This window comes from Gobio gobio (assembly GCF_949357685.1).
Source record: "Gobio gobio genome assembly, chromosome: 6".
Classification (NCBI taxonomy): domain Eukaryota; kingdom Metazoa; phylum Chordata; class Actinopteri; order Cypriniformes; family Gobionidae; genus Gobio; species Gobio gobio.
In genome coordinates this window covers 62,876,334-62,891,333 of record NC_137102.1, presented here as the reverse complement: position 1 = coordinate 62,891,333, position 15,000 = coordinate 62,876,334, and the positions used below count along the sequence as shown (strand labels likewise).

At 45.4% G+C, this 15,000-nt stretch overlaps 1 protein-coding gene across 1 annotated transcript in view; it reads right to left on the bottom strand.

The window, feature by feature from the left end:
• Positions 1–15,000, bottom strand: part of LOC307128613 (myomegalin-like) — a gene marked incomplete at its 5' end in the record, with an annotated part of 97,389 nt that overhangs the window by 55,557 nt on the left and 26,832 nt on the right. Inside the window, 10 exons of the mRNA XM_079820527.1 lie at positions 3,603–3,718; positions 6,375–6,508; positions 8,409–8,515; positions 8,610–8,678; positions 9,031–9,119; positions 9,214–9,259; positions 12,201–12,368; positions 12,438–12,626; positions 13,478–13,657; positions 13,735–13,872. Coding sequence (XP_079676653.1) covers positions 3,603–3,718; positions 6,375–6,508; positions 8,409–8,515; positions 8,610–8,678; positions 9,031–9,119; positions 9,214–9,259; positions 12,201–12,368; positions 12,438–12,626; positions 13,478–13,657; positions 13,735–13,872 — 1,236 coding nt within the window. The remainder of the gene's footprint in view (positions 1–3,602; positions 3,719–6,374; positions 6,509–8,408; positions 8,516–8,609; positions 8,679–9,030; positions 9,120–9,213; positions 9,260–12,200; positions 12,369–12,437; positions 12,627–13,477; positions 13,658–13,734; positions 13,873–15,000) is intronic.

The window sequence follows — 15,000 nt, the reverse complement described above, 5'->3', positions numbered from 1 at the left end:
TGCTGACTGACAACTGATGCTGACTGATGCTGACTGACTGATGCTGACTGATGCTGACTGATGCTGACTGACTGATGCTGACTGATGACTGATGCTGACTGACAACTGATGCTGTCATGCTGACTGATGACTGATGCTGATTGATGACTGATGCTGACTGATGCTGACTGATGCTGACTGATGCTGACTGACAACTGATGCTGACTGATGCTGACTGATGCTGACTGACAACTGATGCTGACTGATGCTGACCGATGCTGACTGACAACTGATGACTGATGCTGACTGATGCTGACTGATGACTGATGCTGACTGATGCTGACTGATGCTGACTTATGACTGATGCTGACTGCTGACCTATGACTGATGCTGACTGATGCTGACTGATGCTGACTGATGCTGACTGATGCTGACTGATGACTGATGCTGACTGATGCTTGATGACTGATGCTGACTGATGCTGACTGACAACTGATGCTGACTGATGCTGACTGATGCTGACTGATGACTGATGCTGACTGATGACTGATGCTGACTGATGACTGATGCTGACTGATGACTGATGCTGATTGATGACTGATGCTGACTGATGACTGATGCTGACTGATGCTGACTGACAACTGATGCTGACTGATGCTGACTGATGCTGACTGATGACTGATGCTGACTGATGACTGATGCTGACTGATGACTGATGCTGATTGATGACTGATGCTGACTGATGACTGATGCTGACTGATGCTGACTGATGACTGATGCTGACTGATGCTGACTGATGACTGATGCTGACTGATGCTGACTGACAACTGATGCTGACTGATGCTGACTGATGCTGACTGACAACTGATGCTGACTGATGCTGACTGATGACTGATGCTGACTGATGACTGATGCTGACTGACAACTGATGCTGACTGATGACTGATGCTGACTGATGCTGACTGATGACTGATGCTGACTGACAACTGATGCTGACTGATGACTGATGCTGACTGATGCTGACTGACAACTGATGCTGACTGATGACTGATGCTGACTGATGACTGATGCTGACTGATGACTGATGCTGACTGATGACTGATGCTGATTGATGACTGATGCTGACTGATGACTGATGCTGACTGATGCTGACTGATGACTGATGCTGACTGATGCTGACTGATGCTGACTGATGACTGATGCTGACTGATGCTGACTGACAACTGATGCTGACTGATGCTGACTGATGCTGACTGACAACTGATGCTGACTGATGCTGACTGATGACTGATGCTGACTGATGACTGATGCTGACTGACAACTGATGCTGACTGATGACTGATGCTGACTGATGACTGATGCTGACTGATGACTGATGCTGACTGACAACTGATGCTGACTGATGACTGATGCTGACTGATGCTGACTGACAACTGATGCTGACTGATGACTGATGCTGACTGATGCTGACTGAAAACTGATGCTGACTGACAACTGATGCTGACTAATGACTGATGCTGACTGATGCTGACTGACAACTGATGCTGACTGATGACTGATGCTGACTGATGACTGATGCTGACTGACAACTGATGCTGACTGATGACTGATGCTGACTGATGCTGACTGACAACTGATGCTGACTGATGACTGATGCTGACTGATGCTGACTGATGCTGACCTATGACTGATGCTGACTGATGCTGACTGATGACTGATGCTGACTGATGACTGATGCTGACTGATGCTGACTGATGCTGACTGATGACTGATGCTGACTGATGCTGACTTATGACCGATGCTGACTGCTGACCTATGACTGATGCCTACTGATGCTGACTGATGCTGACTGATGACTGATGCTGACTGATGCTGACTGATGACTGATGCTGACTGATGACTGATGCTGACTGATGCTGACTGATGCTGACTGATGACTGATGCTGACTGATGCTGACTGATGCTGACTGATGCTGACCTATGACTGATGCTGACTGATGACTGATGCTGACTGATGACTGATGCTGACTGATGCTGACTGTCAACTGATGCTGATGCTGACTGTCAACTGATGCTGATGCTGACTGATGCTGACTGTCAACTGATGCTGATGCTGACTGTCAACTGATGCTGATGCTGACTGTCAACTGATGACTGATGCTGACTGATGCTGACTGATGACTGATGCTGACTGATGCTGACTGTCAACTGATGCTGATGCTGACTGTCAACTGATGCTGATGCTGACTGATGCTGACTGTCAACTGATGCTGATGCTGACTGTCAACTGATGCTGATGCTGACTGTCAACTGATGACTGATGCTGACTGTCAACTGATGCTGATGCTGACTGATGACTGATGCTGACTGATGACTGATGCTGACTGATGCTGACTGATGCTGACTGATGACTGATGCTGACTGATGCTGACTGATGACTGATGCTGACTGATGCTGACTGATGCTGACTGTCAACTGATGCTGATGCTGACTGTCAACTGATGACTGATGCTGACTGATGCTGACTGTCAACTGATGCTGATGCTGACTGATGACTGATGCTGACTGATGCTGACTGATGCTGACTGATGCTGACTGATGACTGATGCTGACTGATGCTGACTGATGCTGACTGATGACTGATGCTGACTGATGCTGACTGATGACTGATGCTGACTGATGCTGACTGATGACTGATGCTGACTGATGACTGATGCTGACTGATGCTGACTGATGACTGATGCTGACTGATGACTGATGCTGACTGATGACTGATGCTGACTGATGCTGACTGATGACTGATGCTGACTGATGACTGATGCTGACCTATGACTGATGCTGACTGATGACTGATGCTGACTGATGCTGATGACTGACTGATGCTGACTGATGACTGATGCTGACTGATGACTGATGCTGACCTATGACTGATGCTGACTGATGACTGATGCTGACTGATGCTGATGACTGACTGATGCTGACTGATGCTGACTGATGACTGATGCTGACCTATGACTGATGCTGACTGATGACTGATGCTGACTGATGCTGATGACTGACTGATGCTGACTGATGACTGATGCTGACTGATGACTGATGCTGACTGATGCTGATGACTGACTGATGCTGACTGATGACTGATGCTGACCTATGACTGATGCTGACTGATGAGTGATGCTGACTGATGCTGATGACTGACTGATGCTGACTGATGCTGACTGATGCTGACTGATGACTGATGCTGACCTATGACTGATGCTGACTGATGCTGATGACTGACTGATGCTGACTGATGACTGATGCTGACTGATGCTGACTGATGCTGACTGATGACTGATGCTGACCTATGACTGATGCTGACTGATGCTGATGACTGACTGATGCTGACTGATGCTGACTGATGCTGACTGATGACTGATGCTGACTGATGCTGACTGATGCTGACTGATGACTGATGCTGACTGATGACTGATGCTGACTGATGCTGACTGATGACTGATGCTGACTGATGACTGATGCTGACTGATGACTGATGCTGACTGATGACTGATGCTGACTGATGACTGATGCTGACTGATGCTGATGACTGACTGATGCTGACGTTGCTCTGAATGAGTTTTTACCTGCGAGCTCGTCAGACTCTGAGCTGTGAGTTTGATGTCGTCGTCCTCTATGCTGTCGGTGAACTCTTCACTGCTGCTGCTGTCAGGATCTTCTTCATCTTCATCACTGCTGGATTCTAAAAGGAAACATGAGAGACGCTAAGATTCCTCTTCACACACCTCTGTCTCATTTAAGTCATCATCTCATTCTGTCTCTCTACATCCAGCTAATCCGTCTGTACAGCTGCCTTTTCTTCCTCCCTTCATCTCCACTGCCATTCCTCATCTGTCTCTCACATGGGGAACATTAAAGGGAAAATTCACACAAAAGCACAACATTTGTCATCATTTACACAGCCTGTCTTTCCAAAGCGCAATGACTTCTGACAAAAGAAGATGTTTGTTTTGACCATACAATGACAGTCAGCAGGTTCAGTGTTTGCATTCCTCTAAAGTCTTCTTTTGTGTGTAACAGAAGAAAGAAAGTCATTCAGGTTTGAAAGATGTGAGGGAGAGTAAATGATGACAGAATGATTATTTCTCTGAACAATCCCTTTAAAGTTACTTTCGTCTCTGCCCTTCTAGTTATATAACATGAGTTTACACAAAAGACCTGAAACTACACTAGCAAACAGAAAGAAAGAAAAAAAGAACAAACTACACTGACTGTGATCACTAACTGCAGCTAACCAGTCACACTAGAGATCAAACTGTGTTTATTCCTCTCATGCTGAAGGATTATTAGAGTCTATGAAATCTTCAGATGTGTATGAAGACAATAATGTGATTAAATGTATGAATATGTCATGTAGGACAGATAAATATAGCGTTTCATGTTGTCAGATAAAGAGAGATTTTTATATTGATATTAATTGTTTGTTTTCCCATATAATCTTAAGATATTAGGTTAAACGTATGTCCACTGATGAGGGGCTCGATGAAGCAGTTTCAGCTTGAGCTCTGTATATCCCACAGTGACTAAATATAGGATATGACTGAAGAGAGGTAAGCGGAATACTCTGGTTGTTGATTGGAAGCGTAGATGGGCTTGCTCCTCCCTAAACTACATTTAGGAACTTCACTAATACCCTGATCAGGCATAACATTATGACCTATTCCTAATATTATGTTGGTCCAAAACAGCCCTGACCCATCGAGGCATGGCCTCCTCTAGACCCCTGAAGGTGTGCTGTGGTATCTGGCTCCAAGATGTAAGCAGCAGATCCTTTAAGTCCTGTAAGTTGTGAGGCGGGGCGTCCATGGATGGGACTTGTTTGTTCAGCTCATCCCACAGATGCTCGATTGGATTGAGATCTGGGGAATTTAGAGGCCGAGTCAACGCCTCAAACTTGTTGTTGTGCTCCTCAAACCATTCCTGAAGCATTTGTGCTTTGTTGCAGGGCATATTATCAAAGTCACATCCACATGATGGAGGACCCAAGGTTTCCCAGCAGAACATTGCCCAAAGCATCACTGCCTCCGCCCCATACTCCACAAACTGAGATGCTCTGTGTATTCTGACACCTTTCTATCAGAACCAGCATTAACTTCTGGAGCAGTTTGAGCTCCAGTAGCTCGTCTGTTTGAACAACCACATGGGCATCAATGAGCCTCGGCCGCCCATGACAAAATGTTCACTTGCTGCCTAATATATCCCACCCACTAACAGGTGCTGTGACGAAGAGATCATCAGTGTTCTTCACTTCACCTGTCATAATGTTATGCCTGCTTGGTGTGTGTATATATTGACAATCGTGCGAAGACCCAGAGATGGTGCTATAAAAGTCCCTTCTGTTGAGCTGGTTTAAGATGTCAAAGGTCACAATGCCTCAACTAGAGATGAGGGTCACCATCACAACAGGAAGTTCATAAGGATGGGATTTGAATATGTTATTATTGGTGATTTATTATTGATTAGTTAATTCACTTGTGATGTAGGAGGACCAGCCGTGAAACTCTGCGATATACAGTGTGTGTGATGTGACCAACAGATGGAAATGTGCTTTCGTTGGGGTTTCATGAAATGCTTCATCTTCTCGTTTAGCTGATGATTTTAAATCTGCATATTGTCACCAAACCACACAAAGTCACAGCCATGCAGACATGAGATGAACGCTCTGCATGCGCGTGGATTAATTATGCTTATCAAACAGCTCAATGATAATAAAACAACACATGACTAGAGGAAATGAAACCCAGTGACGTGTTCTCTGAGAATGCTCCAGTTCACACACTCACCTGAGATGAGTCTATCTCAACAATCTGAGGACATTCTCACTGATCCAAATGGGTCATAAAAAAAATACAAAAGGGTTTCGGCCAAGAAATCGGGTTAGATTTATTTCTTTTCAGTTTGAGGTACATTAAATAGATTTCATGTTTGCATTTACAAGAACAAAGCAAGCGGAGTGATGCAGTAAAATCAGACTCATTTGGCACTAAAGTATCGTCCCGTACAGTTTGTGTCAGAAAAAGAGCTTGAAGTTACAAAGCCATGCATCTGGCAGAAAGCACAGTAGAAATTTCTGTAGTCGTGTAATTCTCGTGTAACACTCGAGTGTGTGAACTCAAAATCATGAATGAGGCTGACAGAACATCAACACCACACACACACACACACACACACACACCATTCACAGGCAGACTACTGGGGATAATGGATTAAACACATGTACACTGTACAAAAACACACAGTTCTGGCTGGTTATGATCCTTCATGCTGGACTAGCGCTTCACTCAGATCAGCGCCAGCGCCCCCTGCAGGCCCGGAGGCCAAACTCTGCCGTGTCCCACCTCCATAGCCCCCTGTGGCCCGGTCCAGTGCCAGCGCCGTCTCTCTGCTCCGCGCCAGGGTCTGGTCCAGCTGCCCGCGCAGCGCCCGCAGAGAGTCCAGGTGGGCATGAAGCGCTGTCTCCTTCTCTGAGCTGCTGGAGGACAACGACACACACAGGTCACAACAGAACCGCCTCAGCCTTTAAAGGGTTAGTTCACCCAAAAATGAAAATTCTGTCATTAATTACTTACCCTCATGTGGTTGGACACCCGTCAGACCTCCGTGCATCTTCAGACACAAATGAAGATATTTTAGTGTAAATCTGATGCTCTGAAAGGCCTCCATTGGCTCAACTTTACACTCTCAAGACCCTTAAAAGACACTAAAGACTAAAGTTACAAAGTCCATCTCACTACAGCGGCTCTACAATAACTTTATGAAGACGAGAATAGTTTTTGTGCGCAAAAAAACCCTAAATAAGTGATGACGATTTCAAAACAAGGCATCATGAAGCTTCGAAGCGTTATGAATCAGTGAGTCGATTCAGCGGTTTGACACGCGATCCGATTCATGAATCGACTCACTGATTCATAACGCTTCGAAGCTTAATGATGCCGTGTTTTGAAATTGTCATCTCTATATAAGTCGTTATTTAGGGTTTTTTTGCGCACAGAAACTATTCTCGTCTTCATAAAGTTATTGTAGAGCCGCTGTAGTGAGATGGACTTTGTAACTTTAGTCTTTAGTGTCTTTTAAGGGTCTTGAGAGTGTAAAGTTGAGCCAATGGAGGCCTTTCAGAGCATCAGATTTACACTAAAATATCTTCATTTGTGTCTGAAGATGAACGGAGGTCTGACGGGTGTCCAACCACATGAGGCTCAGTCATTAATGACACAATTTACATTTTTGGGTGAACTAACCCTTTAAAGGCGGAGTTCAGGTTATTCTGTTCTTATCAGTGATGACATCACATGAAATCACATAAATCCTGATTATGACTTTTTTCATCTTTAGTGAGTGTGTAGTAGGGATGCGCGGTATACCGGTACTGGGAAAATACCAGTATGTATTTTATTTCAAACGGTATGATATCAAGATTTTTGATAGTGGTCTGGTCTGATGAGTCTGGATTTCTGTTGAGACATTCAGATGGTAGAGTCAGAATTTGGCGTAAACAGAATGAGAACATGGATCCATCATGCCTTGTTCCCACTGTGCAGGCTGGTGGTGGTGGTGTAATGGTGTGGGGGATGTTTTCTTGGCACACTTTAGGCCCCTTAGTGCCAATTGGGCATGGTTTAAATGCCACGGCCTACCTGAGCATTGTTTCTGCCCATGTCCATCCCTTTATGAGCACCATGTCCCCATCCTCTGATGGCTACTTCCAGCAGGATAATGCACCGTCACAAAGCTCCAATCATTTCAAACTGGTTTCTTGAACATGACAATGAGTTCACTGGACTAAAATGGCCCCACAGTCTCCAGATCTCAACCCAATAGAGCATCTTTGGGATGTGGTGGAACGGGAGCTTCGTGCCCTGGATGTGCATCCCACAAATCTCCATCAACTGCAGATGCTCTCCTATCAATATGGGCCAACATTTCTAAAGAATGCTTTCAGCAGCTTGTTGAGTCAATGCCACGTAGAATTAAGGCAGTTCTGAAGGCCAAAGGGGGTCAAACACAGTATTAGTGTGTGTTCCTAATAATCCTTTAGGTGAGGGTATATCTGAATATAATGCCATAGATCTGAATATAATTTCATAAACAAAGATGTCAGCCAATCACAGCAGTGGGCGTTTACACTGAAGTCTCTCAGCAGCCAATCATATCATGTAGCTCCACTAAACAAAAATACGCTGTAGGTCTTTTGTGAATACACAGTCATGTGTGTTTAGAACGCCATGATGGTCAGAAAATGACAGAACATTCCTGAACTCCTCCTTTAACACATTCACACAGAGAAATGGACATCATGAGTGGCGGAGATCAGCAGCGTCACAGACACACACACACACACACAGTGACGTGAAGAGTGTGTGTTGTGTTCTGACCTGTCCTCCTGACCCTGGACGCGTCTGAGCGACTGATAGAGACTCGTCTCGGCTCTCAGAGCTTCATTCAGCGCCTGCTGCTCCAACACCAGCTGCTGCAGGACACACTGACACACACACACGACATGAGTATACATACACACACACACACACACACACACACACACACACACATGTACAGGCCACATCTCATGATCTTACCTGCTGATCAGAGCTCAGTGTGTCATGACGGCCTGCAGCCAGAAGAGAGCGCAACTCTGACAGCTCCCGCTACACACACACACACACACACACACACACACACACACACACACACACACACACACACACACACACACACACACACACACACACACACACACACACACACACAAGGACAGAGACACAATAAGTGTTTCTCAACCTTTTTGACTCCAAACCCCTCTAATGTCCACAATAATATTTGAAGGCCCTGTGACTTTTCCAGTTGTTCATGATTTACTGGAAAAGGTTTTTTTTATATATATTGTAAAGTTTCATATAACTAGAAACATGTATATTCAGTTATTCAGCGAACACATGGGCAGAGTTTAGGACATGGACTGAAGAGTGATCTGAAGAGTGAAGTGAAGACGTGTTTTACCTCAGTCTCTCTTTGTTTTCTGAGGGTCAGCTGTAGCTCATCTCTGATCGCTTGAATCTCTAGATCACCTGAGCTGCTCGTACACACAGCTGTTCATCATAACACACACACACACACACACACTCAGAATGAAGAGAATCATTTTAATTGATCAAATGTTGGCTGTACAGCGATGACACTCACCCTGTGCTGTGGAGCTCAACGCCTCACTCTGACCCTGCAGTAACTCCTGCACACACAACACATTTACACACACACACATCATTACCACAACACATTTACACACACACATCATTACCACAACACATTTACACACACACATCATTACAGCGACACATTTACACACACACATCATTACAGTGGCACATTTACACACACACATCATTACTGTGGCACATTTACACACATACACATCATTACCACAACACATTTACACACACACATCATTACCACAACACATTTACACACACACATCATTACCACAACACATTTACACACACACATCATTACAGCGACACATTTACACACACACATCATTACAGTGGCACATTTACACATACACATCATTACTGCGACACATTTACACACACACATCATTACCACAACACATTTACACACACACATCATTACCGCGACACATTTACACACACACATCATTACCGCGACACATTTACACACACACATCATTACCACAACACATTTACACACACACATCATTACCGCGACACATTTGCACACACACATCATTACCGCGACACATTTACACACACACATCATTACCACAACACATTTACACCCACACATCATTACCACAACACATTTACACACACACATCATTACCGCGGCACATTTACACACACACATCATTACCGCGGCACATTTACACACACACATCATTACTGCGACACATTTACACACACACATCATTACCGCGGCACATTTACACACACACATCATTACTGCGACACATTTACACACACACATCATTACCGCGGCACATTTACACACACACATCATTACGCGACACATTTACACACACACATCATTACCGCGACACATTTGCACACACACATCATTACCGCGACACATTTACACACACACATCATTACCACAACACATTTACACCCACACATCATTACCACAACACATTTACACACACACATCATTACCGCAACACATTTACACACACACATCATTACCGCAACACATTTACACACACATCATTACTGCGACACATTTACACACACACATCATTACCACAACACATTTACACCCACACATCATTACCACAACACATTTACACACACACATCATTACCGCAACACATTTACACACACACATCATTACAGCGACACATTTACACACACACATCATTACAGTGGCACATTTACACATACACATCATTACTGCGACACATTTACACACACACATCATTACCACAACACATTTACACACACACATCATTACCGCGACACATTTACACACACACACATCATTACCGCGACACATTTACACACACACATCATTACCACAACACATTTACACACACACACATCATTACCGCGACACATTTGCACACACACATCATTACCGCGACACATTTACACACACACATCATTACCACAACACATTTACAACCACACATCATTACCACAACACATTTACACACACACATCATTACCGCGGCACATTTACACACACACATCATTACCGCGGCACATTTACACACACACATCATTACTGCGACACATTTACACACACACATCATTACCGCGGCACATTTACACACACACATCATTACTGCGACACATTTACACACACACATCATTACCGCGGCACATTTACACACACACATCATTACCGCGACACATTTACACACACACATCATTACCGCGACACATTTGCACACACACATCATTACCGCGACACATTTACACACACACATCATTACCACAACACATTTACACCCACACATCATTACCACAACACATTTACACACACACATCATTACCGCGGCACATTTACACACACACATCATTACCGCGGCACATTTACACACACCCATCATTACTGCGACACATTTACACACACACATCATTACCGCGGCACATTTACACACATCATTACTGCGACACATTTACACACACACATCATTACCGCGGCACATTTACACACACACATCATTACCACAACACATTTACACACATACATCATTACCGCGACACATTTACACACACACATCATTACCGCGACACATTTACACACACACATCATTACCGCGACACATTTACACACACACATCATTACCGCGACACATTTACACACACACATCATTACCACAACACATTTACACACACACATCATTACCGCGACACATTTACACACATACATCATTACCGCGACACATTTACACACACACATCATTACCGCGACACATTTACACACACATCATTACTGCGACACATTTACACACACACATCATTACCACAACACATTTACACACACACACATCATTACCACAACACATTTACACACACACATCATTACCGCGGCACATTTACACACACACATCATTACCGCGACACATTTACACACACACATCATTACCGCGGCACATTTACACACACACATCATTACCGCGGCACATTTACACACACACATCATTACCGCGACACATTTACACACACATCATTACTGCGACACATTTACACACACACATCATTACCACAACACATTTACACACACACACATCATTACCACAACACATTTACACCCACACATCATTACCACAACACATTTACACACATACATCATTACCGCGACACATTTACACACACACATCATTACCGCGACACATTTACACACACACATCATTACCGCGACACATTTACACACACATCATTACTGCGACACATTTACACACACACATCATTACCACAACACATTTACACACACACACATCATTACCACAACACATTTACACACACACATCATTACCGCGGCACATTTACACACACACATCATTACCGCGACACATTTACACACACACATCATTACCGCGGCACATTTACACACACACATCATTACCGCGGCACATTTACACACACACATCACCACAGTGGTGAGAAGGGTAATTGCGTCTCATGTAGTGGATGTGTTTAGTGTGTGACCTGTATGAAGGAGTCTTTCTCCTTGAGAAGGCTCTGGAGTCTCTGCAGATCTCTGGCCGCTGAAGTGTCTCTCTCTCTCTCTTGGTCACGTGACGCCAGCTGCTGACGCAACTCCTGCACCTGAGCCGCCCGCTCGGATATCACCCGCCCCAGCCTCGCCCCGTAATCCTGACACAACATGAGACATGAGGAGACGAGCACAGAGCCAGAACAGAGGTCACTGATGGTCATCCGCACCTTCATGTCCTGATCTCTGGAGCTGATGGCGTCCAGCAGCTCGCTCAGCTGTCTGTGGTGCTCCTGCAGCTGCTGGCTGCGCTCTGACATCACTTCCTGGAACAGACACTCTTTCACAGAGAGATGGGCCTGGAGCTCCTGCAGCCCATCAGGGGCGGACGCCTTCCCCAACAGCACTGACCTGAGCTCCTGTCAACACACACACACTCGGTAAGGCACAGCTCCAATCTGATTGGCTGCTTTTACTCAACGCTCTGGGTGTGTGTTTGTATCCCAGACTAGCCTAGTGTAGAGGTCCGCATTCCCACGGGACCCGACCAGATATTTTGCGCTGCAGGATTAAATTTCCGACTAAAACACGGTAGTGGTCGTGACTCTGGTGTGATTTGAACGGGAGCGGTCGGTCATTCAATATCACGTTCCTGATGTCCTTTCAGAACAGCATATCTTCGCTTTACTTAATCTTAAAGGTGATGACGATTTCAAAACACGGCCTCATGAAGCTTCGAAGCGTTATGAATCAATGAGTCGATTCATGATTCGGATCACGTGTCAAACCGCCAAACTGCTGAAATTTGGCGATCCAAACTGCTGAATCGACTCACTGATTCATAACGCTCTGAACCGCTGAATCGACTCACTGATTCATAATGCTCCGAACCGCTGAATCGACTCACTGATTCATAACGCTCTGAACCGCTGAATCGACTCACTGATTCATAATGCTCCGAACCGCTGAATCGACTCACTGATTCATAACGCTTCGAAGCTTCATGATGATAACTGCTCCTGCATCTGTGTGTCTGCAAACTGCACTTGATGTGACTGACGGGGTCGGAGTCACGTGAAAACCGAAATAACCGACATGGGAAAAATACGTCGGTTAGAGGTTCTGAATGTCGGTTTCGGTTATTTTCCGATTAATCGTACAGCCCTAGTATGTATATAGCGGGAACGGGTGGGTGCGGAATATACCCCCAGCGGGAGCGGGACTTAAAAAACAGTCCTGCGCAGACCTCTAGCCTAACGTGTGTGTTTACCTCTGTCTCTTTGCTGTGTGTGCGCAGAGCCGTCTGCAGCCGCTGGATGAGGCCGTCTCTCTCTCGTACAGCGAGTGTGTGCTTCTCTTCACTCTGCTGCTTCACCCACTCCAGTTTCCGGCACATCTCCAGTGTTCTCTCTAATTCCAGCTCCTTACTGCGCACCAGAGCATCCAGACCCTGCACACACACACACACACACACAGTTAATCCCAGCTCCGCAGACGGTCTGTGTGCGACGCACCGAGGACACACACCGTGACGGTGTCGTTGGTGTTGTTGAGGACGCAGCGCAGCCTCTCCAGGTCGCGGTCCTTCTCGCGCAGCACCAGCTGTAGGCGGTGCACCTCCGCCTCCTTCTCCTCCAGACAGCGGAACTTCTCATCGATGGAGCGCTGGAACACACAGCAGGGTTTAATGAAGTCAATACAGTCTATCAGAAAACAGATTTTAGGGTGTTACTATGCGGTTGCTAGGGTAGCCAGGGGGTTGCTATGCGGTTGCTAGGGTATTCTGTGTGGATGGTAGGATTTTCTGGGTGGTTACTATGTCACTATACACTCACCTAAAGGATTATTAGGAACACCTGTTCAATTTCTCATTAATGCAATGATCTAATCAACCAATCACAGGGCAGTTGCTTCAATGCATTTAGGGGTGTGGTCCTGGTCAAGACAATCTCCTGAACTCCACACTGAATGTCGGAATGGGAAAGAAAGGAGATTTAAGCGATTTTGAGCGTGGCATGGTTGTTGGTGCCAGACGGGCCGGTCTGAGTATTTCACAATCTGCTCAGTTACTGGGATTTTCACACACAACCATTTCTAGGGTTTACAAAGAATGGTGTGAAAAGGGAAAAGCATCCAGTATGCGGCAGTCCTGTGGGAGAAAATGCCTTGTTGATGCTAGAGGTCAGAGGTCATGGGCCGACTGATTCAAGCTGATAGAAGAGCAACTTTGACTGAAATAACCACTCGTTACAACCGAGGTCTGCAGCAAAGCATTTGTGAAGCCACAACACACACAACCTTGAGGCGGATGGGCTACAACAGCAGAAGACCCCACCGGGTACCACTCATCTCCACTACAAAGAGGAAAAAGAGGCGACAATTTGCACCAGCTCACCAAAATTGGACAGTTGAAGACTGGAAAAATGTTGCCTGGTCTGATGAGTCTGGATTTCTGTTGAGACATTCAGATGGTAGAGTCAGAATTTGGCGTAAACAGAATGAGAACATGGATCCATCATGCCTTGTTCCCACTGTGCAGGCTGGTGGTGGTGGTGTAATGGTGTGGGGGATGTTTTCTTGGCACACTTTAGGCCCCTTAGTGCCAATTGGGCATGGTTTAAATGCCACGGCCTACCTGAGCATTGTTTCTGCCCATGTCCATCCCTTTATGAGCACCATGTCCCCATCCTCTGATGGCTACTTCCAGCAGGATAATGCACCGTCACAAAGCTCCAATCATTTCAAACTGGTTTCTTGAACATGACAATGAGTTCACTGGACTAAAATGGCCCC